This window comes from Anarrhichthys ocellatus, unplaced genomic scaffold (assembly GCF_004355925.1).
Source record: "Anarrhichthys ocellatus isolate YVR2014 unplaced genomic scaffold, GSC_Weel_1.0 scaffold14, whole genome shotgun sequence".
Classification (NCBI taxonomy): Eukaryota; Metazoa; Chordata; class Actinopteri; order Perciformes; family Anarhichadidae; genus Anarrhichthys; species Anarrhichthys ocellatus.
This window is the reverse complement of record NW_022280044.1, coordinates 4,740,462-4,767,649: the sequence shown is the minus strand read 5'-3', so window position 1 is coordinate 4,767,649 and position 27,188 is coordinate 4,740,462. Positions and strand designations below refer to the sequence as shown.

General features: G+C 40.2%; 1 protein-coding gene across 1 annotated transcript in view; it reads left to right on the top strand.

Annotated features, from left to right (window-relative positions):
- csmd2 (CUB and Sushi multiple domains 2) overlaps nucleotides 1-27,188 on the top strand; it is a 204,277-nt gene that overhangs the window by 76,120 nt on the left and 100,969 nt on the right. Inside the window, exons 6-11 of the mRNA XM_031853674.1 lie at nucleotides 15,300-15,412; nucleotides 17,278-17,355; nucleotides 18,759-18,846; nucleotides 20,037-20,161; nucleotides 23,775-23,896; nucleotides 26,101-26,204. Of these exons, the coding sequence (XP_031709534.1) occupies nucleotides 15,300-15,412; nucleotides 17,278-17,355; nucleotides 18,759-18,846; nucleotides 20,037-20,161; nucleotides 23,775-23,896; nucleotides 26,101-26,204 (630 nt within the window). The remainder of the gene's footprint in view (nucleotides 1-15,299; nucleotides 15,413-17,277; nucleotides 17,356-18,758; nucleotides 18,847-20,036; nucleotides 20,162-23,774; nucleotides 23,897-26,100; nucleotides 26,205-27,188) is intronic.

Here is a 27,188-nt window from a genome sequence, read left to right as displayed (position 1 = left end):
TGTTTGTGTAGCAGATGAGTGCTGCGATGTCTTAAAAGCTTGCTGCGAAATGAAAAAAGTCTGCGTGATTGGAATGAAAGTTGAGTGGCGTAGTGTGACAGGCAGACAGCTGCCACTAAAACAACAGTTTAAACAACTACAGCTGTACCTGAGAGTGTACTGTACCTGTTCGCGTATGTAAATGTGTGCATCTTTGGATACATTGTGCATGCCTATACACACAGCACATGAGTGTATGGCGATGTGTTTGTACACATAAATAGACCTGTAACAATGGATTTTGTGGCTTCAAATTGACATATGAGAGTGAAGGAAGGACTGCATACAGAGGTCTGACAGGGAGGTTTGACTCAGCGGTTTCATCAGTAAGGTCTGTTCTTGTCCGTACATTTGTGGAGTCATGCAACTTTAAAAAAAGTAATGCATAACATTGCAACTCAAGCAGGCATTAACGGCAGCATTCACTACCATTTGCTACATAAAATATGGTTTATGATATGTTAGTCTTACCTATAAAAACCAAGAATGGTGAAACTGGAAAGACTGTTTTATACCTAACCAAGAATAAATGAGTATCGTAACTCACAGCAACTGTGACCCCTGTGTTGTGAATTATACCAGATGATGAGCTGACTGTGTCGTTGCACCACTTGTTGGCAAGTTCTTTGATTGAGAAAAGCTGGATGTGTTGCGTATACACCAAAAAAATCTCTCATCTTTCCGGAGAAGGGCACGGACATGTCGTCTGGTGCAAAGATGGTAGGCAGCATCTTGATGCATGAGCGTTCAAACACAACACGGTCTGTTGCTGAGAGCCACAGAAGGTTGGTGTGGGTTGCTCAGAATAGTGATGAACAGCTGCTCTTATTACACTTATTGTCCCTTTCATTATCTTTTTTTCCACTTAGAGTGACATGCACTTTGTTTTGATGACAGAGAAAAGAAAAAACAGCTCCATTCCCCCCAGTGTTTCTCTCCACTATTGCGCCTCACTTCACTCTTCCTCATCCATCCCTTGCTCGACCTGGCATGCTCACTTCCATCTGGCAGACAGGCTGCTGATTAATGCGTTCATAATCACCACGGAGACCAAGAAAGGTGATTAATACTAGTCATTTAACATAGTTAGACCCTCCAGTGTTTGTCTGTGTGTTGGTGTGCTTTCCCGGATTCTAAGGTTTTTTGTCAAAGAATGACTGTACGTGCGCACATGCATACTGTACTGATTTATGTGTTTCCACTATAACGACGCCTGAGTAACTGTTGTGAAATGATGGCATGTTAATACCTTTTTGAGTGTCATTGTATCAGTGACTTGCAGCCTCTGGATATAAATGGAATCCAAGGTTGAACAGGCAATGCTTGAATCAGTCTTTTAAAATGTCCACTTGGACTGACAGATGTTTCCTTTGAATTGACAAGTCCTTTGGGACAGGACAGAAAAACACTTCAGCGTCCTGACTTCACACTCTGCTTTATCGCTATATATTGGCCTACAGGATATCATCATGAAAGAATCCCCAGGGTTGTGCAGACTAGTCAGCGGCCACCCACCCTAATGACATGGGCTATTTAGGCTTCATTAATCCACACACTGAGGGAATGAGAATGGGAATTATGTGTCTGCCCACATACTGTAACCACTGCAATATCCTCCATGGATCCATATTTGCATATAAATATCCAACAGTAGGGTGTAAATGTTTTAGTGACAGAGAAAGAATAGTATGTTTCCCTCTGAGATTGGCTAAAAATAGATGCATGCAGCATGAAATCATGTCGACACATAGACGCAAGTGCACATACACAAGCATGCATGGATACACAAAGGCGTTGTAATTATCATTATCATCATCATCTTCATCAGCATCAGCATGCATACCAAACCTGGGAAATATTTTTCCTTATTAAAAAGTCGAAAACAAGCACAGATAATGCAGTCAGTGTTTTCTCTCTTGCTTTATGCACTTTTTGTTTTTGCTTCCTTACAGTTGTGTTGTGTGTTTGTGTGTATAAATTGTTTTCACCTTGCGAAAATCCATGTATGTTTACTTTTTCAAAATGATACCTCGTGTCTTATATGTGGTCAAGTGTTTTCTGTTGATCTTTGAGTGGGTAATTTATCTTTCAAAAAAGGAGTGACAAATCAAAAGCTGACATTGCACCATTTTTCCTTTAAATCACTGCAAGGCTGGAAATTGTCCCGAGCTTAGCTGCAGTCGAAGTCAATTATGCACCAAGGCAATCTTTTCTTTGTCATGAGAGGAGTGAGTATAGATGGTGTAAACAAGCAAATGGCATGACCCAGAAAATATGTCTGAGAGGCAAAGTGACCCAAAGTCAAAGTTTTGCTTCTTAATTATTTGCAGGCAATTAATGCTAACTCACACAAAGCTGTATAACCAGTCAAAACAGCACAAAATAACTGATAAAGCAAGTATCGACTCAGTCCTTAATCTTATACATACAGTAACCTTTTACTGTTATTGTTCCACATATCTGTGACATGAAAGTAATGTGTTTTTATAGCTTAGTTGTACAACATAACTCTCATATTTACACCTCCTGTGAGAACACTGACATAGAGTAATGGCATGCAGGTATGACTAACTCTGGCTCTGTTACATTAGATGTCACACACACACACACACTTAAGCATACACATCTACATTATTTTTATCATCTGTGTCTTAACACGCACACACCTGCAAGTGGATATATCATGGCTAAGGTGGGAGTAGGGTAAAGGTCACCGCTGACTCAGGAGGAAGCAGATGGAGAGACATCTTTTAATTGGATGGCGGTTTTACAACAAATCGGTCATGGGTGATGTATCAAAGGTAGCTCTTCTCTTCTGCCTCAAGGTGTTTTCCATCCTTTCTCTTTGAACTTTACCTGATTGATGACTTTAATATTTACCTGCAATCTCCTTCTAACATTGGGCAGGGCGTTAAAAGAAAATAAAGCATAAACTCATGAAATACTGTGATTAATACCTCTAAAGCTGAATGAAGTATAAAACCATAAAAGACTATATGAGCGCATGTTATCTCCCTGGAACGGTTTTGAACTGGAAGACCAATAAAGGCTAATGCAAGAGGAGATCAGGCTCTATCAGCTAGGGCAAATATCTGTCCGCTTTCCGCTGTATAATGGAAGAGAACTTGGCCCACTTCCACTTTGCCCCGATAACTTAAAGGCTTAATTATACCTGGTGTTTTGTAGTTTAGTGTGATATTTGGAAGGAGGATCACAGATTGCGACCAACAAACACCCACAAGCCCAAATTGAGCTGATGTCGTACGTGAGGGTGGGTATTCATCATTTTGTTGTATTTACTGAAATTTGTGTTACATCCCAACTGCAAACAATGAATCCCATGCACTCATTGCTTGTCAGTCCTCCACAAGCTGCTACCTTGGCACTTAATGTTAATTCAGATCATTTTGGGGGTGTGGCTTTGGAGCAAAGCCTGATTGGAGGGTCTGTCAGTGTTGCCAATTTTCTCGCTTGACTTAGTGACTTTTGAACTTTCTCTTGTCTAAATAAGCTTTATTCATTGTGTATTGATATTAAATGGTAATTAATCCACCGTGATGCATTATTGTTTTACTACATTTCATTGAACATCTGGACCTTTATGTATCCACGTATCCCTCTTTGTGCATCTGTATGTGTTTATGCTTGTTTATAGACCAAACATGGGAGAACACCTGTATGCATTCAGGTATGAATCTGTGTATGACTTACTCAGTTTTCATAGCTTCAGATATCCCCATCAACTGCTCTAAGAGGCTGTCATCAAAGCTCGCATCTCAGTCACCTGCTAGTCCACAATAGTTGTTTGAACACTTTCAATTCACCATCTCCCTCTCTGCAGGGCCAGCTATCTGGTTTTGGGATTAGCATTTTCTCTTAGGCCACCTGTCTGATCCAATTTAAGCAATCTGTCCCCCAACTGTCTGAAAGCGTACGTACTTTTTACCCTAAATCGTTTAAAGCCCGTAAATGTAGGACACAGCAGGCACACCGTTCACTGCCATTTTGTTTCTCATCATTGTCTTTCCTTTCTTCTCATTCTTGTGTGTGAGAAAGAAAACGACGGAGCAGATAATACTGAATGTCGCATCCACTTGGATTGTATATTGTCCCAAAAGTAGGCATGCAGCTGCAGACTTAGACAGAGGGAGGGATTACAGGGAGTGATAGCAAAAGAGGGAGAACAAATGCTAATCTCTAAAAAAATGAACTGTGAAAGCCAGACAAAGGGCCAGTGAACACAGCGGTGGAATAAAGGCCTCCTCTATCGTTTTTGCATCCCATACTTTGCAGGTCATGCATTAGGTAGAATCTTTGAATGGGTTCACAATAAAATGGCATCGTCAGCGAACCTCAAACTAATTAAAAGAAAACAACTACACAGAGCTCTTTGGGAAACAACTACTGATGGTGGACAACAGGAGGGGCAATGCGTAACTGAAAATAGTGGCTGTGGTTACGTTTTGGCAGTTCTCGGTGCCTGGATGACTGATTCCCTATATGTACTATGGAAGTTACTCATCTCTTGCCTGTTTCTACCTTCTGCCATGGAGCCATCTTACTCCCATATTTGCCATTCCCCTATCATGAAAATGTAATCTATTCTCACATCCTCAGTGAGATGTTACATGATCAGAAAAATCCTAACAAACAAACTGAAGTTATTTTCTTCATAGAAACATAGAGAAATAGAAATGCACTGTTACATGGACAGATGTTGAGTAAGCAATGCCACGAGGGACAGAGGAGTCTGTATGAGATGAAAAGGGACCAACTGGGACACCAGATGTCCATCTCGGGTTCATCCTCTGCCCTTTTCCAGCTTGTCCGAGTGGCTCATTACCACATGCAGGAGGCAGCCAAACATGTTGCTTCACAATCTGAATGGGATAATTGCTTTTACTTCCTCTTCAGCTCAAGCCAGAGTCTAAATAAGCATTCTCACGAAAGGGGGAGGGGACAGTACAAATTAGAAAATCATGGAGAAATACTAGTGAAGGTAATTTAACCTTTGGTGACTTTTGGCATCATGCTGTCATCAAAACTGAAGTCATTAATGCATAGATTTTCCATCTGAAAGACCATCACATAAAGAGATGACTTTTATGATCACAGTTTGGAATGGTGCCTCAAGGCCAGAGAAACACACAGGTGTAGATGAATGTGCTCATGCATTTTCAGGCATTGTAGCTTTGATACGTGATCAATATAGACTAACATTGAGATTTGTTATTTGTCTTCATGCCATGACTGTGTTGAGTAATTATCCTAATGTAGATGGCTTTTACTTCACAGATCTTGGCTTTGACACCGAACTGTATTCTGTCTATTGGCTCATTTCCTTAGTGGGACACAGCCCAAAACAAGGATTTGCAAAGGAGTTAGTTGAGTGGTTATTTCATACGTGGAGAAGGGTTTCTGTATATGCAGCCAGTGTGTGTAACTACAAGACAAGCTTCTTTTTTATAAAACTATCTGCAGGGCGCAATTGCAAGCACAAACCTATAACAGAAAGTGTGATCCACTAATGTTGTAGATTTGGTGACTACAGGCACAACAGTGTTACTGGAATAACGCAGCACAAACTGGAAAGGAGGCTGAGAAGGATGATCAGCCTCCATTGTTGTCTTTGCCATGTTGGGTACCAATAATGCTAGTGCTCTTCAACAACTAGTCAAAGAGTGATGAGACTTATATTGCTGGATTCTGGGTTTTTGCAGTGTGCTCATTTAGTTGCATGGTGTTTGAATCGTGTTTTGTTTTGTTAACAATGGTTATCGTGAGCTTTTAGCTGAACTTCTTCTCCTTATGTGGCTATGAAGTATGAGCATATTTAACATGTTTAACTTAATCTGGTGTTTGTTACCTGCCAAAAAAGCATTCAAAAACTACACTGCACCACCTGATCTGCATAATTGCAACTTCAGTTGCTCTACACTACCCACCTTGGATCAAGGGGAGCTTTTGTATCCTGGAACAGGTGTAAGCACCATAAATAGACTTAAATGTTATTTTGTCCATGTTGGTGTTATTGAGAATTTAGCTCTGGCACAACACAGAGTTTTAGTGTTATTCATTTCTGTTCAGGCAGCCTTTTCAGCATCCAAGATAACTGAAACTGCAGTGCAGTGGGAATTTGAGTAAGGAATCACAGATAACTAACACTAATAAAATATGAGGAGACCATTGCAGTTGATGTAAGAGCTAAAATAGTAGTTGTACATCGGAGTGGTTGATTTAGAGTAAATGTGAATTGTATAGATAATAGCCTATGAATTCAAAAATGGTATAAACATTGTATTTGCATTTTGGTGTGGTAAAAAGCTCTCCCTGTCATTAATCCTCTGCTAGTCTATTTTCTCACACTCGTTCTCTACTGATTCAAGCAGGCTGTTGTGTGACGATTTGTGTCTGTTGTTGAGAAAAAGAGGTCAACTGAAATTTGACCTCTTTTAAGTTATATATAGTCATAGACATATAGTCTTTCAAAATAAACGTTTTAATTGCTGGCTTGGATTTTGGATTTTAATGATCGTTATTACTTTGTATATTTTTCCCACTCGTAGTTAATTAGTTTACTTTATACTTTATGTCGACCTTTATGTAATGTACTACCCTTTAATACGTGGGTGCCTTGGGGCTTATTGTTTAAAAGGGAAAATTCTGACTCTGCACTATTCAGTGCCTTCATTATAAAAAGTGCACAGGGGCAGATTGTACAGCAACAGAGGTTTATAAGCCATTTAGTTTTATGAATGCCAGTAAGTTGCTGTAATGGGCTCCTGTTAAATCATGCATGTGTTTAATGACCGTACGAACCTCAAAAATAACTTTAAAAATTATATACTGTATATGTTTTGCCAAAGGAAAGGTAACCAGTGATATTTGTAGGTTAAAATGTGAAAGCACTATAGGAAACACCAGGTTTGAGGTAATTTATTTTTCCTCTCTTGCTTCCAACTCGTACAAGCTAACGTTATCAACCTTAACTAGCTAGCAAAACTGTCAGTAACTGTCATCACAGAAACTATAGGTCCCTACGTTAATGCTGCCATCGGTCTGTCACTGTTTAAAAGATCCTTGCCACCGACAAATACAACTTTTCTGGCAGAAACCCTGCATACTGTCTATGGACATGCAATCACACACAGTTCACAAGTAAATACAAACCAAGATGCATGCAAAAACCCATAGATGCTTCTCTCGTAGCACAACAATTGAGTTATTTCAGGATGCTCTGGTATCAAGGGAATACAATGTGCCGGCTGTGTTTGGGGGATTTGACAGTGTTGCCAGGTTCAATATCATTAGCATGGTTTCACCTGTCTGCTCGCATACTGCGTCATCTCAGACTCACTCTAAAAAATGAACAGCTCATACACACAAACCACAGGGGGGTAGAGAGACATGAAAATAGAGGGAGAGAGAGAAATTGTCCAGTGAAGCATAGATGTCCTCCTTAACCTGACTGATATTGAATCTTAAGTCGTTAATATTCGTACAACAAACGAAAACCGCTGCAGGCTGTGATGGTTTTACTTGCTTAGATTGCAAATATATATCAATATAACATTAAAAATCCCTTAACACTGTGTTAAGTACACAACAATGCCATGTACACAGCGGGTATCTTTAAGTGATTGCTTATGTTTAACATAAGTTTGGAAAACTAAGATTCTTGTGATTCAATTGATGCAACCCATTTCAGGATACAGGAGTTTTAGTCTAATTTAACAGCAATGGTAAGAGATTAAGATGTCCACATTTGCTTTAAAGTTGGAGTTTGGGTAGTACACTAATTTGCTTCCTTGTCAAGAATTAGATGAAAAAGTCAATACCACTCATGTCTGCAAGGTAAAGTTTAAGCTACAGCAAGAATGGAAACTGGGAAACGGTTAACCTGGCTCAGAGGTAACAAAATCATCCTACAGTCACTTCTGAAGCTTACTAATGAACATGTTATATCGTTTTTTTATACCTTGTACATACAAAAAACAAAGTGTAAAAATAACTTGTGGTTTTACAGGAGGTTAGTCTTGTTGGTTCTGTGAGTAATTGTAGCCTATTCTTTCATGTTTAACAAAAGCCATTTGCTTCTGAACAGTTGTAGAGCATGACTTTCCAGGTGGGAGAGAAATATAAGTTGAACATCGGAAGTGTTGGTGTCAGGATCATTCAGTGAGCTTTGACGGTAGTGGGAAGTACTACTTTAGAAGCATCGTACCTACTAAATGCAGTCACTGTGCGTTTTGACCGTGGGCATGATTTGTTTAAAGAATGTTCTCCGTGTATATCTCCTCAAACCTCCTGTACAAGATAAGCAAGATGCCCTTGCAGACGGCCCTAGAATATTATAGGCATTTGTTTATTGTTGTGTTTGATAGATCCACAGAGAGGGCTCAATTATCGCTGCCGCTTTTAAGAGTGACCTTGGAAACTCATTAGTACCTCTCCCATTAACCACAGATCCAATACCGCCCGCAGGCGATTACACCCATTGCGAAGTGCGCACATATTATTTTTCACTTGCATGATGGGATTGATGCCGTGTATGTCCTATGTGTTTTAGGGGGTGACTGTGTGTTCCGCAACCTTGCTCGATGATGATAGCGAAGTGTCATGTAAGCTGGGTTTGAGAGAAATCAAAACAGAAAGGGGAGAAATGGCGAGAACAGCCACTGGTTGGACATTGTTTGTATTTGTCTTTTGCTTCATCTTAGTCAAACAAGTCATTTGTGCCTGTGTAGGTCATTTTGTTGAAGGCAATAATAATTGAAGCCATTAGGCTCTGTATGGTTTCCTCATCAGCATTGTTCCACAGTCCATTCAATAGCAGTTTAGTCCTATTGCTTTGCTCTCTGTGACTTTGCCTACATCTACCTTGAATTTTTTTAAGAAGAGTATAATAAATCACACTGACACTGGAATCAATTGCAGAACGAGTGGCACTGAATTCTTTACTTCCATGAATTGAGCTTTAGTTCATGTTTCTGCCCCATTTCATCTGCTTGTCTTTGTGCCTTTTTGGCTGTTTTCAAAATATCTCAGAAAGTAACTTTCACCTTAATACTACCAACTGGGGTACTCATTGACCCGAGGGGTATACTTTTTCTTTTTTCATATCTCGAGTTTTTCATGAACGTAATCATCTCTTTTTTTTTTTTTCAAAGATGACAATGATTACATCAATAATAATGTTTTGAGAAAATATATGTTAACATTTTGCTATGACAGTTGTTTCCCTTGGGACCCCAATCTGTCCCATAATGTTGAATATTTTGGTTGGACTAGGGTTAAGCAGTGGAAAGTGCATGGCACAAGAAGCAGTTGAAATGGTGTATGAATTATTTTGGTCATCCACTTTGGGTAACTTACTTTGGAGAATGTATTTTTTTAACTTCTTTGGCATAAACAATGTGTTTTATACGTGAGTGTTCTCACATATTTTAACTGAATACCACCAAAGCAAAACAAAATACAGGTACCATGCAAGGCATTAGTTTGAGTTATGGGTAAAGTTTAGGTTTGCTTTTTAAATGGATATTAAGCCTTTGAAGCCAGCTCCAAACCAGTGTTAGGTCTTAAGTTGATCAGGGTCGCTTCTAAGAGCTTTATTTTGGTACATTCTACCTTTGAAAAAGGTTTTGATTATTGCAATCCAATTTCACCATATAAATGAACTCTTCAACAATCCCAAACTGTTATTGACTTAACTTAAACCTATATTAACCTGACAGTCTTTCTCTACACACAGCTGACAGATGTGTGCCGGTGTTTCCCACAATACATTACTCTTTGGTGAAGGAAAAACAACAACCTTGGCAATCGTCTCTATATTTTCCTCACTTTGATAAAGAGAACTCAGTCGGGATTGAGGAGGAAATGTGTGTATGATGATTGGTTATGAATGCCAGGATCATGGGAGGGTCAAATGGCAGTCACAGACTTATCCCCAAGCCTGAGGTGGGTTTTACCATCTACTATATTTACACTATTTTTAAAACGACTCACCAAAGTGCATTTGTAGGAAGCTTTAAGATAGGCTTGAAGAAATGTAAAAATAAGGGGAAGATGAAGGCCGGTTTGTTGTTCTTCCCGAAAGGAAATTTCTTTCAATCAGTGTCCATATGATGTGTTCTGTGAGGGCAAAAAATGAGTTGTGGGAAGAGGAAGAAAGGAATCTCTCAGAAGATTTAACAAGGCTTGCTGATGGGGCCAGAGGTCTTCTCATGAATAATACATGAGGGCTGAGAGAGGATGAAGAACAGACATTTTGGCTCTGTTGGACCAGGGAGTCCAAGAGAAAAGTGAGCATACTGGCTCTGATGGGTCTGCAGTTTTGGCCAGTGGAAGTTTCAACCACCTCCGCAAGGCCTTGTTTTTGTGCACAGACCCACGAGACATAACTGCCCTGATGGCCTGTCTTAATACTTTGGCCTTAACTTATAGTAATAGGTTGATGGCTTTTAATGCCTGGGTGGTTGCTGTTTGAAGAAATAAATGACCATCGTTGAGGGTTCTCTGTTGTTTGGAGCAGTGGGGGCTCTGGTGGTTCATTTAAATCCCTTGTGTATGTCTGGTCTTGGTTACATCTGAAGGTCACACATACAGCTCCGCTGTCAGGGCTTTAATAGTGCCTTTCTGGACTTAAGGGCCTTCCACACTGATTAGTTTTACCCCAAAAGGATGTGGTGTGTGTGTGTGTGTGTGAGAGAGAGAAATAGAGCGAGAGAGAGAGAGAGAGAGAGAGAGAGAGAGTGATAGTGTGTTTGTGTCATTTAGGGAGTATAACAGAGAGTTAGAGCGAGAGTTAACGTATTGATATTTGCGTACTTGTTTGAAACTGTGAATGTTTGCTTGTGTGGGTTTGTGAGCCTGCATGCACATCTGGATAGACTGGCCTGTGCTATAATTCACATAGCCTCATTAAAATGCTGAAAGTTTTGGCTTTAAAGTCACTGTGACCCCCGGTCTGCTGTAAGCACCAGGACCTGCATACTGAGCAGAGCTCTGATTGATCTACCTAAGTAGCTGCAATTAATAGGGACGTTCTTCGTCCAGAACTTACCCACCGCATGCATGCAACCACCCACACATGAACGCACATGTGGTCATCTGATACTACATCACAATGAATTAATTCGCCGAGCGGTTATTTCAAGCGTTTGATCCTAATGTTGAGCCAGTCACCTTTGACACCTACACTCCGCCCATCACTGATTATGCATGGGGTAATTTGACACCTTCGCCCCTTGAACAGAAAACAGATGACATGAAACGATGAATATAAAGCAGAAAAAAAAGACCCATTCCACTGGGAAGGGTTGCTGAATTGCGTGATGGCGACGACCTTTGTTCAGAATCCTGAAAGGCATTAACAATTTAATGAGTCACATCTCATCAGTATGGAAAGTATCTCCATGCTAGTGTTGCGTAAATGTATTCTGACTGGTCTTGTGTAATCCTAAAACTCTCAATCCTAACATGTCAAGGAAAGACAAGTATACGCAAGAAGGATTTGCATATCTGACTTTGGATGTTGCCTATGAAGTTGTGTAACCATTAAACCATTTCAGGTCTTTTATGAATGTCTTTTATGAGCTGCATCAGAACCTTGCTGTTTCCCAGAAAGCTCCGTGTGTCGATGTGTGGTTCACAGCTCTGTCCCCTCAAGAACACCACTGGCCGCCTCTTTCACCTTGCCTTGCCCAAAATACTTTTCTTGGACAATCAACAAAAGTCTGACTCAGACTGAGAGCTTTGGGGCCTGGAAATGGAAACTGATTTAGCACTGCACTCTCAAGACAATTCCGCATAAAATCTAATATGGTCAGCCAGAGCGAGAGAGTGCGATAGGGTGAGGTGAAAAAGGAACTATAGAGGTGCCACAATACCCTTCAGGAGACCTCCATCAGCCAGCTCAGGACTCTTTATGTTGCTCCAGCATGGTCAAGTTCACCCTAAAACTTTAATGTTTTCAGCAAAAGAAGGAGCGCAAAGTGAAATGGGGAAAGGCAGAGGTGACACTAGGTCAAAGTGATATTTATGGTGGTCTGTTTGTCCCTCATCCTACATGTATTAATCCCCTAATCCTTCATAGCACACATCAGTTCCTTATCCTCTGCCGTTGCTGCAGTTTTTCACAACCTTAAGTCAGTCTTTAGCTTGCCATTTGTGTGTTAATGAAAGTTGAATCCAGCTCATATTGCCCTTTAATTCAAAGGGACATTTTTATTTGTACCCATGGTGAAAACAAGAGTAACTCTAACGGGGATTTTTGCTTTTCGAATCTTGGCTCTGGTGTTTTGAGGCCTTTTTATGTGCATGTGGGCTGTGTGGATCATACTGTAATTTATTGGTGTGAGATTTAGTGCCCAGGATTTTGAGCTGTCTCAGGACCCAGCTATGTACTAAGAGCCAGAGATGATTCTGGCGCTCTCCATCCCAGTAGCACCACGCCAAATGCACATGTGCCAGACACTACATGACCCCCCTCAACGCTTCATTTCAAAGTGATGAAACATCTCCTGAGGCATGCCGTTTCTCTTTATCAATCTCGCACTTGCCGTTGTAAATCAAGGCCAGCGTTTTACAACATGGCTATACATTTCCGCCTGATTTTCATTATGCCATGCAGCCCCCTGGCTGCACTGAAATGAAGGAACAAATAATAATCTCATCAGAAAAGTAACTTAATTATGCCCATATATAGACAAAAGAAGATGGCGTTATTGAGTTGTTAAAAGTAGCTAAAGTGGTTTGTGAGAGGTTAACAACTATGTCCCAGAGGCTGCTTGAGCAAGTGAGTTTGTGGCTTATACATACAACCCACATGTTGCACACACACGCTGTGATCAACACTTTTACATACACATACCTTGCATGCACTCTAAACACCCACACTTTTCACCAAGGCTTCTCTGCTTTTCATCAAGACACTAAGTATTAAAAGCATCTCCTTCGCCTGGTCAGGACACAGGTTTAACTCAAACCGGGCTCCTGATACTGACCGTAACATTTTGTCACTTGAACATAACTGTTTGATTAGTGAAGCTTGCTTCAACGGGTGGAGTTCGTTGACACCTTCTACATCCCAAAAGCAGCCATGGAAGACAGGAGTAACACACAATTTCATCAGTGGCATATTCTCTTTGCTGCTCTCTGCTCCATCTTCCTGGTGCAGTGTAGCTGAAAAAGCACAAATCACTGACATTTTGATATGCCATCTCTCTTTTTCATTTAATCATTGTCTCAATACTCTGTTGCAATTTGTCCGGCCTGTTACCCTAAACTCTTCTCCACTCTTTCTGTCTCTGCCTCCAGTCCTTCAGTCAAGCTTGTGTTTAGCTTAAGTTGAGCTACTGAATCTGAGGCCCTACTGCAGCAAGGGTTTCCCCTATAAACAAGTAGTGCTATTTTCCTCCAACTCAAAGCTAATCATGTCTACATCTAGACACCCACATGTTTTTAAATGGTCCTAAGAGAGCTTTACAGAGGAGTCAGTCACATATCTCAACCAAATACCCTCACTGGACTAAGTATCTCCCCATAGTAGATCCCTGTCTATTTGGTTGGATCAGTATGCTTAAAGCTGTTTTAATTATCTTCTATCTGAGGCATCAGCACACAAAAAATGATTTTGCATCCAAAGTGAATAATTATTAGCTTGCAAAATATGTCGCTTTCCATTCTATTTCTCAGATTAATTACATTGTTGGATCACATTTTCTCTTCGCTTGCTCTTTTCCTGTCAGTTTTTTCCCCCCAGTGGTATTAATGAGAGCTGGTCGGAGGTGTATCTCAGTAAAAATCTACTCTATAGAGTGGAGCGGATATGTAGGCGAGGGAGATGAGGTGGACACAGTTGGGGAAATGCAATTTACAGATGGGCAATTGGAATTAATGCACGCACTTGTGGGAATGTGTGCCTGAGCATATGGGTGCATGTACTGTATGTGTGTGCATGAGATTGTGTTAGCGCGTCTCAAGATAAAGGAGTATGTGTTCCCAAATGAATTTGGCTTTAACAACTGAAGAAGTGCCTGGTAAGCAACATACCTCATTAGCATACAGATCAGGAGACACTATAAGTGTGTGTGAAGTGTAACTCACTATTGTTTTATTTTCCAAGCAGTAAAAGGACTGTCCTTTCTTTGCAAATGCCAATGCTGATTTTTTCCTCCCATTTTTTCATCAGGCCACAGTTTGGTTAAGAGTCGTTAACATTATAGTTCCCCTTTAGTACCAGACCTTCCCTTAAATAGATCTTTAAGGTGTAACATCTTAACATAAGCGAAGGCCACAATAATTTTGAAACATCAGTAGAATTACTTTAAACAGACAAGAGAATTACCGTGAAGACTGACGGTTCTGCCAGCCTCTGTAGTGTATAGTCTGCCATTGGGCTTGACTTTATTGGAAATCTGATGGATTACATAATAACTTTATTGCACAAAACATAAGCATGATCAAGTATGATCCTTTCTTACAATGGACGTTGATTGATTGAAGAGATGATATTGAAATTACTTTTGTAAGAGATACAGTTAGTCATACGGCAGGATATTCCAACACAGTAAACTGTTTTACTCCTGGCATATGGTGTCCATTAGACCAACCAAACAAATATAACAAATATATAATTCAATCGATAATATGACAGTAAGATTATCCAAAAACAGACTCGGGTCTATCAAAAGATATCGGTCAAACAGGATTTTTGTAGGCTAATATAATAACAATAATTTGGAGCAGGAAAAGCCAATAGCCAATTAATCTTCTGATACCGGAGTTAATCACATGGACACGGTAAAGGTGGCCCTCAAATGATCAGCTGTGACCCATAGTCCTGCTAGGATTGCACCATCGGTAAGCCAAATTATCTAGAACCATGCTTGCAGCTAAACAGAGACGCTGTGCTTTTCGGCAGAGCAGCAATTATCTTCAGTCTAATAAACGATTAATACCATACTTTAATCACCAACCTTATTGTGCTTATAATTTATTAATAAAGCTGTGTTATATGAAGTTAACTTTCATTAGGTACACACTGACCCCACCTATGGAGCCTTCATGAGTGCTTAGACTGATGCTACAGATTACATTGGTACATGCCTGGACTTTAATCTTACGAGTGTACAGAATATGCTAAATACTGCTGCAGCTTGCAATCTGCTACTTTCACATTTGGTTACTAAAACAGTCACGTGGTAAAATGTTAATAATCAAACACACTCTTCTCTACGTTTCTGTGTCTACAGGTTCACTGGCCCCAACCTTCCCTCACCCATCATTAGCAGCAAGAATTGGCTTCGACTTCACTTTACCTCTGATGGCAACCACAAGTTGAGAGGTTTCAGCGCCCAGTACCAAGGTGAGATAAAGAGAAGTTTTGATATTACAAAAGGATATTATTAATGTGTACCAGGTTTAACTTTTTACCAAGGGATCCGACAAAAACATTGCTGGATTTTCATGATATTTGATTCAGATATGGTCCACGAGGGAACTTTTCCCTAGCGCCAAAATCTGAATACCATATTCCACTTGTTCGCCAGAGATAACAATGATCTAGTCACAAACAGCCCTGAAATGAAACATATTTGTACTCCCCAGAGGACTAACTCTCCCATAATGAGCTATCCTCATGAAGATTCAAACATATATCTCATAATCCAAGAAACGCGTTGCAATGGAATTTTCTGAGCACATTGTTGCTCCTCCGGGAACAAAGCGTTCCCAAATGAGACCCTAATGCCTTTTATTTCACACAATACAATCATCAATATGTTATGAGGTCCAATTAAGAAAATAAGATGGCAGACTGACATAATTCATATTTCTTGGGCAAATGAGCTGATATTTCCTGAAATATGATCTGCTTAATTTTAAGATTTTGACCGTTTTGAATTAATCTTGCTATTTTGGCAGAATAGTTGCTTTCAGGATTTGAAGAATTATTATTATAGGGCCACAAGCACAAACACACACACAGATCTTGTCTCTCCTGTGCATCCATTTCAGGTTCAAGGATCAACTTTGAGAAGGAATGAGCAGGGAAAAATGATTAGTTCATCCACAAAACAGGTGATCTCTAAGGACCCCACCTCCAGCCATCCGCTGGAAATCTCAGAGCCGATGGTACAAGAATAAGAAGAGAGAGAAATGAAAAAGACAGGGAGAGAAAGAGGGGGTTTGGAGGGTTTACAAGTTCAATTTTAGATAAACGTGTTTAGAAGATCAGAGAGAAATTGGAGGCTAATACTTTAATTCGATTAAACACTCTGCCATCCCCCATCTCCTACCAGCCATTTTCATCATGACAGTTCCCATGATTCCACAGCAGCGGTATGTTGGAGTAATGAAGACTGCTGTCTCTGTTTATTTTATTCTTCAGTGTCCTTCATTTTATGTGGCACAGGAAATAGCCGTACCACATCAAACCCTCCTTTGTAACAAATCTGAAAACAACTCTGTGTTGTGATTTTTCATCCAGGCGCATAATGAACCGACTTTTTGACACATGGCTCAGATTGGCTTTGATAAACAATGCAGCTAAAACTGAGCAAAGAATAACATTCAAATTAAAATTCCATCGTCAGGAACCGTGAGTAATTCAATTGGATGAATTGAAAGTGTTGCAGGCACGATGCTGCTGGTGTTTTTGAAATATGTGAGTAAGTATGCATTTATATGAGCCTCCTACTTTGCTATGCTATTTTTTTTTGTTTTTTTTCTCCACAATTATTATGAAACTCAATCATTTTAATTTATTTATTATATACAACTTTAATTGTATAACGTGGTTTTGCTCCTCATTTACCCTGCCCTCTAATCTTTGTAATGAAATAGTGATTTTAGTTCCTGCAGCTTTCTATCCTTAAAATTGCAAAGATATTGGACATTGTTGAGCTCTCTTTTTCTATGTAAACTAAATGTATAATTGTTATGAACATTACATATCTATGTCATAGATCCTTTTACTATGAAAACGTTTGGTTTTATTGTTGTAAGAACTTCTGTTATTTTCTCATTTGGCAAGTTTACTACATTGTTGTTAATTTGCTTTGTTAAAACTGCTGTGAACATATCTGGGTGGGTGTAGGCAATGGTGTATGGATTGTTTTATATTATATACTTTATCTGCTGCAAACCTTTTGGCTCTGCAGAAATGTGTGGGCGTCATTATTGCACTTCCTGCTGTCTTACATGCCTCTCTGCTCCGTTTTCCATCTACAGTGAAGAAGATGACTGAACTTAAGTCTCGAGGTGTGAAGATGCTGCCTAGCAAAGACAACCACCACAAGATATCAGTGTGTAAGTTGCAAACCTGAACTGTCAACTTTGTTTTGCAAATTAAACTTGTCTGACAGGAATAGTTTCACTTACTCTCAGTGCAATGTCCCCTGAGTAAACAAGGGACAAAATCACTCGACCATGTCCTCAAAAAGAAGTGTGGACGGATATTTACCTGGCACAGTGTGGCAAAATGGAAAGCGCCTAGGTCAGCATCAGTGATGAGTCACCCAACTAGAGTGACGCAGAGGGCTGTAGAACAAAAAAAGAGATGCATTAATGGTAATCCTGCCTCAAGGCCATTTACAATTAAGTTTATCCACTTCTACCTCCAACTTTATTGTTTGCGTACGTCTCTTCTTTCCTTTCATTTGCATTGCTTTTATGCTTTTTCATTTCACTTTACCTGCTTCCACTTTGAAATGATTTGTCCCACATACTTTATTTTATTTTACATAATTACATTGCCCGTTGCCACAGATCAAAAAAATATGCATATTATGGGAAATGTTTTAAAGTCTGATCTAAAGATGTTCACATCAACTATAAGTTTTTATGAATAAGACAAAATGCAGTATCTCCTATAAAGATGTGATGAAGCCTGACAGGCACATTCACATATTCCTGATTTAACACAATCCAACAGTAAGTCTATCTTCCCTTTTTTCTGCCAATTTTTAATTGCCTCTGCTGACACCAGTGAGCCTTGTTTAAAATGCATTGCTGTCTTGCTTCACCCTGGAATCCTGGCCAATGAGCAGGTGTCACATTGGTTTGGCCCTGCGGAACTTTGACCCCTCCCAGTCAGTCACATGGGTTCTCCGCGTTGGCCAAGTTTATTTGACCCCTTCTGGCACTTAACCTTCCACTGTTTTGTACCCGGTGACATGAATAAACAGAGCACCACCAGGGACGGTCAAATTGTATGCCGAATGAACTAATGTGCGCAAAGCTGGTGCAGGGTAAATATCAATAGATCAATATCAATATCAATAGTATCTTTACATTTCTTCTGTAATGATAAAGGGACTATTGGCCACCAGAGGGCAGAAAGTAAACAACAAATTAACTCATAACAATGAGCCTTGATATTCTTTAGCAGTTTCTTATCTTCTTATGGGAACTGTGCTTGTAAAGACTTTTTGCATAGACACCTAGCCAAACTTAAACAGCACAGGCAACACGTGGTGTCAAATAGAAGTCCAATATTTCCTCTAACTAAAGTCGGGCTGTGGTGAAAGGACTGCCCCCATTTATCATGTTACCCTAGACCTAACCCTAGTGCAACCAGCTTGTGAAAACACATAGCCATGTTCATATGAGTGGAAATCTTCCGTAATGCATCAAAATGGAACATTTTCAGAATTAACTTTCTTTTGTTGGACAATCTGTAATCTCATTTTCTCTCTGTATTCTCCCATTAGTGTCTCAGATGGGTGTAGCGCAGGGACACAACATGTGTCCAGACCCGGGGATCCCTGATCGAGGAAAAAGAAAAGGCACAGACTTCAGGTAAAAGCGAGCGGAGGATGATTTCAGGAGCAATTAATTAGGTGGCAATTGTAACTGAATAGATAAAAAAGATTCCTGACAAGAACAGGCTGGTTGACACAATGGGACGGATCGACAATACATTTATTTAGAAAAGATGGTCAATCAGGTTTGTTAGATTTGACAAAAGGACCGTATTAAGCTATAATACCTATATTACTAATACTGGCTTGAGCTTTGCAGTAATAATGTATATGGCTTCTGAAAAAATTGCAGGATAGTTTCTTACTTCTGCACTTTTTTTGTAGATATTGCATCCATCTGCCTTATTTTTTAATTGTATATGCGATTATTGTCACAATTCTTTAAATAAGTAGCTTTAACACAAGGTTTTGAGTTTTCCTAATTTATTGATTGAGGCCTAATTGGGTATGAAAGTGCTCTGTGACAGTTTGTTGTTAATATTTTATTCTACATTTAATGTTGTCAGTTAATTTGTCTTGTGTTTAATATCAGAGTTTAATTAGTTCCACTTCCAATTTCTCTGGGAAGTAGAGAAGAAAAGTTAACTGTTGTAATAATGGGACAACGTTCATTAGTCAATGGGTGTCAAAAACGCCACGGTTTTGACATTTTGCGGTTTAAAATCCAGTTGCAATTAATTCCAAACTTATCTCCCAGGACACCACTGATGATCTTAACTTTGTTCACAGTTCAGATTGAATCAACGGTGAGCTGGGAGGAAACTACTGGGTGCTATAACAATCAGGGACTGGATCTTGAAACGGGCTCGAGCATACAGCACATTACTCGATGGCATGCCCCATAAAGTCAATGCAACCAAACCTGATTCAGAAATGTGTCCACTAAAACAAATAATCTACCATTAGAGCCACTGCACACTAATAGGCTGCCTCTGTGGCATGGTCATATTACCGGTGGGATTATGGAGTTTTATTCCTGTGAGAGCTACTGTCTCTATTAGTGGTCAACTGTAACACAGACAAATGGTTAACATCTGCCTCCCACAATGCAAAACTTTCTGAAATCACACCCGGGGAGTTTTAGAAAACATTAGTTCTCTTTTTCAGCAGTGAACATCTTTTTTCTTGGTGCTCTCAGCTCATGTCCACTCCCACTGCTAAAAAGGAGATTTCTACAGGAAGGTTTGTAATGCTGATGTGTTTCCCCCGTATGCAATCTGACTGCAGGCGAGGATCCACAGTGCATTTCTCCTGCGACGAGGGTTATGAACTGCAGGGCTCAAAGAGCATCAGTTGTCTCAGAGTGACAGACAGCTATGTAGGCTGGAGTGACGATCGGCCGATATGCAGAGGTAAGGATTGACATGTGGGTCGTCCATCTATACACGTGTGTAATGGTGGTCGTCTAAATGTGACTCACATTTGTATTTTCATACTGATGTTTGTGAGTTTGCTTGCGACTGTGCTGTCAATTTGTGCAGATGCCCAGTCCATCTCTTTTTTTGCAATTTAGTATTCATCATTTTGTTGTGACTGCCCTGACTTTGTCCTCTAGCCGGCCTCCTTTTGCTTCCTGCTGTTTATCCATGCTGGCATAGTTCTGTCATATCTTCCTCACTTCAGACCATTTTGTGACAGGCAGGAAGAGTGGTCAGACTCCCTGCTCTGTCCCTGATGCTCATGTGCTGCTTGGTTTCAGTTTTTAGCCTCAGTGAACTGAATAATCAGAGTTGATTTGATTTTTTTTTTTGTGTCGAATAATCATTCAATTGATGGATATCTGACTTGTAAGATGTATTCGTTGGAGCAGGACTTATTCATATTTAAACTAGTGGTAGTGTTCTCTTAGAGGGTACAAGTAAAAAACCCAAAGTATCCAATCAATAAGACATGTTTAGCATACTGGCCCTTAAATGTTTTATTTTAGAAGACTACAAGATGAATACCTACATGTTTTAAGGCATTCTTCTCTGGTCTCAATTTCACAGAGTTAAGTATTAATCTGAAAGCACTCGGGCAGAGCAAAATAGTCAAATGCAGTATCTTTGGTCAGTGCAAAAGCAACACATTTGTGATGACTCAGCTCATGTTAGCAAAAAAACAAAAATGGGACTTAGTATTTTAAATTATGCATCTTCCACCATCACAAGCAATGTCTTGGTAATAGTTGAGTAGACATTTGGCAAAGGCCAACAAGGAAAAGGTCATTAATCAACATGTTATATCACAATGATTAAAGTGACAATGTGAAAACAATGTGACAACATGAAGGGGGCCCCCTGCTTTGCAGCAGGCAGCTTTTTCAGTGAGAATGTTGCGCTGTACAGCACCTGCGCTGTTGATGTTTTAAAATGTATTTTAATCCATTCATATGACTGCAGGTAATGCTTTATCATTATTCCAAAAACACATTTTAATGTGTTTGAAGTAAAAATGCCAAACAATTTTGCAACAGATTCTGCATTCATATGCAGAATTTGTAGTCATCAGGTTTTTGGGTATCGAAGATTTCTGGTTTTCGGTTTGTAGTCCAAGTAGTATTGACTGTCGAGCAATCTTTGGTTGAACGTTTGGAGAGCGAAAGGGGTGCAACGCAGTGGCCTGAATGCAATCTCAGAACCCTCTTGCTATCGTCTAACGATGCTTTAGCTTTTTATTGGTTTAATAATTAACTTTTAAACTGGCTACTTGCGAAATACGTCGTCTCTCAACTCCAACTCCAGTCTTGCATCTCAAGTTCCTAATCGGGCTGTAAACAATAAGCCTCTTGTCTACAGAGGATGCCCTACTCTGCCTCTAATTCGCCATATTCCGCCCCTGGTTGGCTTACCTAGATGGTTTTTAGCCCAAATTTAACCAATCTTACTCATGCCTAAACCTAACCAATCCAACCAACGAAGGCAATAAGTACTAGCCAATCAGAAATATGCCTTTGCCCAAGCAAGATATGTAAATTAGCATCTCTTGCATCAGCCATTTTATACCAGTTTGCTCATTAGGGCCTTTGAACACCCTCATCTCTGATGGAAATGTGTAATGTAATCACCTGCAGTATCCCCTTTAACGTCACCTGTAGGCCATCATTGTTATTCCACTTCAGTTAATGTGCTCTCAAAAATCCAGCTTTCCACAGGTACCTCTATTTTTTTCTTTTGTCCTAGACTAATCCAGTTTCTTACCAAGATTAAATTGCAGCACTATGGAGTGGGGGGGCATGATCTCAGTAGGATTATATGGGTGGGGGGGGGGGGGTGATATATCAAAGATAATGTATGTCATCTACATTTCAGAAAAAATAATAAATAAATCACCAAACAGTACTGAAGGCCTGGTACTGACACCTTTGTCTTATGTTCTTCTTTGAACTGAAAAAACACAGAGACATGATTGTGCCTTTTTGAATGCCGGCCGCAGTATCACATGCAGTTGGTTTTCTTTGTTCTGTAAAGATTGAGAGAATAACGTCCGTGAAATTGCCCTTTAAGAATATCTCATTCCATCATCCTCATTTAACTTTTGATCCTGAGCTTTTGTTCTGCTTCAATGGAGATTCAAAATCATCCAGGAATAATTGAATATCTGTATCCTAAATTAACATTAGCCATCATTAAATTCTACATCATTATCATTAGCGCAGGACAAAAAAATACGTATTCTCTGGCTGAAAATTCATTCCCCTCACATGAAATCCACGCTTCTCTTTGTGCTCATTTTCCTGTTACACTTTCATGTCACTGATCACACAGGATGTGGGTGTATCAGGCACGATAATGAAAAAAAGAAAAGATAGGAGTGGATATGATAGCATCAGTGGACATCCTCTCTGCTGCATTATTTTTGTTAAGGTCACCCTAACTGTCAGCAGAGCTCACATTAATTACTTTATTTTCCCTTTAACTTCGCTAAAGTTCTTTTTACATTTTAATAGGGGTGATTTGGTGGGAGAGGGGTGTAGAGTATGGAGCCACTGAGTGGGGCCTAAAAACCCATAGGACCTATCTCAGACGTAACTCATTACATTTAGGGTAGCTGGTTCAGGCTCTTTCAAATACTTCCAGGTTATCCCCACATATGTACACACGTACACACTCACTTGGCTTAAAGTACTCATTAGAAATTCTGCTTTAAATTGAAGGGGTGTTTAACAGTTGGTTTGCTAACTGCTCACCTCCTTTTAAGGAGAATATGAAGTGCAATACTCAATACATTTGATACATGTATTGTTTTCCTCTGATAAAGTCACCCACACATCTCCTATACTATACCTGGGCAGGCCCCAACTAGTATATATTAATGACTGCCTTATTTAGAAGTGTACAATGCAGAGGATCATAAAAACAGTCATATTCTTTTGTTTTATTCTTATAATAAATTACCCTGATAATATTTACTCCCCAGTGTATTTTAGACCTGTGGTAGAACTGTGTGATTTATGGGTTTGATTGAGTTTTTCATTAGTCTATTGTCTCTGGTGCCACACTAAATTGGCAAGTCAAGCGTTTGAAGGATGCACAGCATGTTGATAATGGTTTAAAAAGACAAAAGGCCTAGCTATCATTGCCAAGCCAAACAGCTTCAACTTTCAAACGTGATGCTTGCTTACAGTTTAGTCAGCAAGCATCAGGACAAAACCTCACATTTGTCATTTTTGCTCATTAGGATTATCTTTAGAATGCAATCCATGTCACTTGGTAAAGATTGAATTGGGAGGTTTGAAACCCCCTCAAGTTGTTTTTTTTGCACAAATTCATATTACAAGTTTGAGTATAAGAAACCTTAACAGGTGGAGGCTGAGGTAGTTGAGGTATGTCTAGCAGTCAAACAGCATAATGTCTTGTGGATTCAACATGAAATACATGAGAGGGTTTGACGGATCCCACATCTTTTCTGGTTTATAAATGATTATGTGTGCTATTAAACTGTCAATAACTAAACATTTGCCGCTTTCTGTGTCTTACCTTGCAGCACCAATGTGTGGAGGACAGTTGAGAGGACCAAGTGGTGTCATCACATCTCCAAACTACCCGGTCCAGTATGACAACAATGCCAACTGCACTTGGCTCATCACAGCCACAGACGCATCTAAGGTAAAAGTCATTGAATATGGGATTTATGCAACAGTGCATTGCTAATTTAGCTTTGCCACTTTAATCGCCTGCTTCCAGCAGTGTGTTAAGTGGTGTGTTTAGCTGCCAGCAAACTGAAAATCAGTTGACTGGTGTGTTTGCACCTGTTAAAAAAGGGTAACGCCAAAGGAAGCTCTTCTCTGACACACATGACTCACTTTACACTTTTGATAATTGCTACAGGACATTTAGGGGGCTGTTGAGCGCACCATGTGACTGAAGCTCTCTCAGAAAAAATGTGGGACACAGGGAAAATGAAAGAGGTGGGGGAGAATATTGTATCCAACAGAAGACAGAGAGAGTTGTTAGAGAATCACCTGTGGTGAGGAAGAGGAGAAAAGAGTAAAAATGGAGAGAAAAGTAATGGAATGGATTTGAGAGCATGCTTGGAGGATATCATGAAAGTGTCATAGCCACTCTGTTCAGACTATTGACTTTGGAGTTGTGTTCAAGGCCACCCATCTGTTCTACTGCCAAATATCCTTCTCTGAACTCCCACAAAATGGTTTTACAAATGTGTTCTCTTATTGCACTTTGCCGAGTTAAGGAGAGGCTATGTGAGGTGAGACTCAAGGTAGAGGGGGTAGTCAGATACAACGTACACCTACCCAACCCCTCCGCTTGCATGCATACATACACACACATATAGACACCGCTGCGTATACCAAGCCGGCAGGCAGCTTGCTGAAACAGACAACGGTACTTTGGGCTGTCTCTCGCTCTGTTGTCTGGTGCAGATGATGATGGAGCGAGGCAGTTCTTTCTGATTAGAGATGTAATGCGCTCATATTCCTGCACGTCCGCATAGGCCCAGCCAGAGGAGACGTTAGGTCAGGCAGGAGACTGAGGCGGAACTGCAAAGTGAGGTGGGTAGGACGTGACTCTGCTCTTGTAGACCTAAATGCAGCCTCGTGCCATCATGACTAATGTGGGTTCTTGTCAAGTGTTGCTTCTTCGGTATGTCCTGAAGGTACTGACTGCGGCTGCTTTTTCGCTGGCAATCATTTAAATGTTTATCTGACAGTGTCAGGGACATTGTGGTCTCTTTTCTGAAACAACCAAACTGTCAGACATGACGTCAGAGATGGCAAACAATATAAAGTATATATACGGTTGCTATGTTTTTTTTCCCTTTTCTTGTTCATTCCACCCTCACCTCCTGCGTCACCTGTTGGCTTGCAGATGGGAGATGAGTTTGTGGTGTGAAACTCTATTTATCTAGTGATCTGACCTATTTTGCCTACACACCATCCATCTCTTCTCTCCTCCTTGGCAATTTTCATTAGGCACTGGGTTTAACATAGGACAGAATGCAATTTGCATTTATATAAGCTTTTTCATTAGGCCTGACTCTCTCAGCCCTCTGAAAACATTAAGAATTTGGCGGAAATCATTGGCAGCCAATTTAAAATAGGAGATAAAGACAGCCCTTGTTTTACTTTTTATTTATTTATATTTTAGTCTCCCACATTACCCTGCTGTTTTCTCTTTATGTATCAACATTTTGCACTATCATGATCAAACCGTATTTCTCTGTCTGTCTTTATTATAGTTGCCCCAGCTAGGGCACACTTATTGATTCTCTTACCTTGTTCCACCTTCTCTCTTACACTCCCACCTGCAGCATAGAAATGAGATGAAATGAATAGGTCTGCCTTTTCCAATTCATAAATCTTTTAAAACTTGTGTGTCACCTTTATGATTATATATTCACCTCGTGGATAACCTTAAATTCCCTGCCACATCTCCCGATGTGCTTAAAGTCATTTTGAGTCTGGCTAGATAGGCCACAAAGGCATCTGCAACCTGCTGATTTGATGAGCCAGCTAGTAGGGGTCATGCAGACCGTCTGGCAGGCAATCAGATATTTGATTAGTGGGTGAGGTTTCATAATAACTAGATAGGAAGTCCGATGTAGCAGAATATACTCACACAGTCACATGCAACAACAAAACTCTGTGGCCATATCGAACGGAAAAATATAAACAAATTGATAACATGTGTGCAGATGGAATTGTGCCAGACAAACATTCAAAAGAGACGGATGGATGGACAGAGGAATGGAGAGTCACAGATGTGAAGGGGTCTCTCCTCGGTACCTGGTGTCAGGAGCATTCAAGCATCTGTCGTTTACAGTTGTGTTGGCAATGTCCCTCCTCGTCTAGGTGATCAAACTGACATTTGAGGATTTTGAACTGGAGCGAGGCTATGACACCCTGACGGTGGGGGACGGCAAGGTGGTGGGAGACCAGAAGACCGTCTTCCACGTGTGAGTGACTCCTTCGACCCGTGTCTTTTTCCCTTTAATCTTCCCTCTGTTCTCTAACTTCTTCTGGCTTTTACTTTGCACCATAGCCTCCTTCAGTTATGTTCAGTGTTTGCCGCTCCATGTAATCCAATTCGGTCTTTTGCTTTCTCTTTCCTCTTCACCTTTCTTTTATTGGCACACTTGCCTTTTCTCCACTTCCACTTCCCTGCAACGGGCAGCATCCCTCTCTTTTCCCTTTACCCTCCAGCCCTTTTCTCTCTGTTGTGCTGTGTCTCTTTTATTGCATCACCACCTGATGCAGTAGTGCATGAAAAATAGATGCTGCACCACCTTGTCAATCATCACTCTTTTCAATGTTAAAAACAAGTTCACAGCCATGTGGTTCAGCATTGCAAACTGCATATTGATTCCCCTAATGGAGTTTGTGCTAGCAGACGCTCCATTACAATTCACAGTGTGTTATTAATTGTGCAGAAATTTACCACCTTAATAAAGATTTTATGGATCAATTTTTATGCGAGATAGCCTCACAGGGGTGGGAACTGGAAGGAGGTGGGAGATAAATGAGGGGGATATTTGTGGAGGAGGGGTTTGTTTTTAAGGGGAGATCTTCCTCACTTTAATATTCTTGTGCATATACTTGCACAACACAGAAACACAGAAAACGACATAATCTTTTCAATTACAGACTTCCCCTGCCCTCTGGACTCCCTCTTCATGATATGAAAGTAGAGTGAGCAGCTTTGTCATTGGGATTGGATGCGCTCTTGCACACGATCGGATGCACTCTTGCACACAAACAAACTAGAAATAATTTGGAGAATATACTGCAGCTATCTGCACAGCTTTAATTTAGGACTATATTTGTGAATCAGTGGTGCAGGCAAGTGTGTGCATCGTTTCGGGTTTTTTTGTTGTAATTTTAAGATCAGAGGCATGTCACCATACTGCACCACAGTCATACATGTGGTGGTTAATAGGACA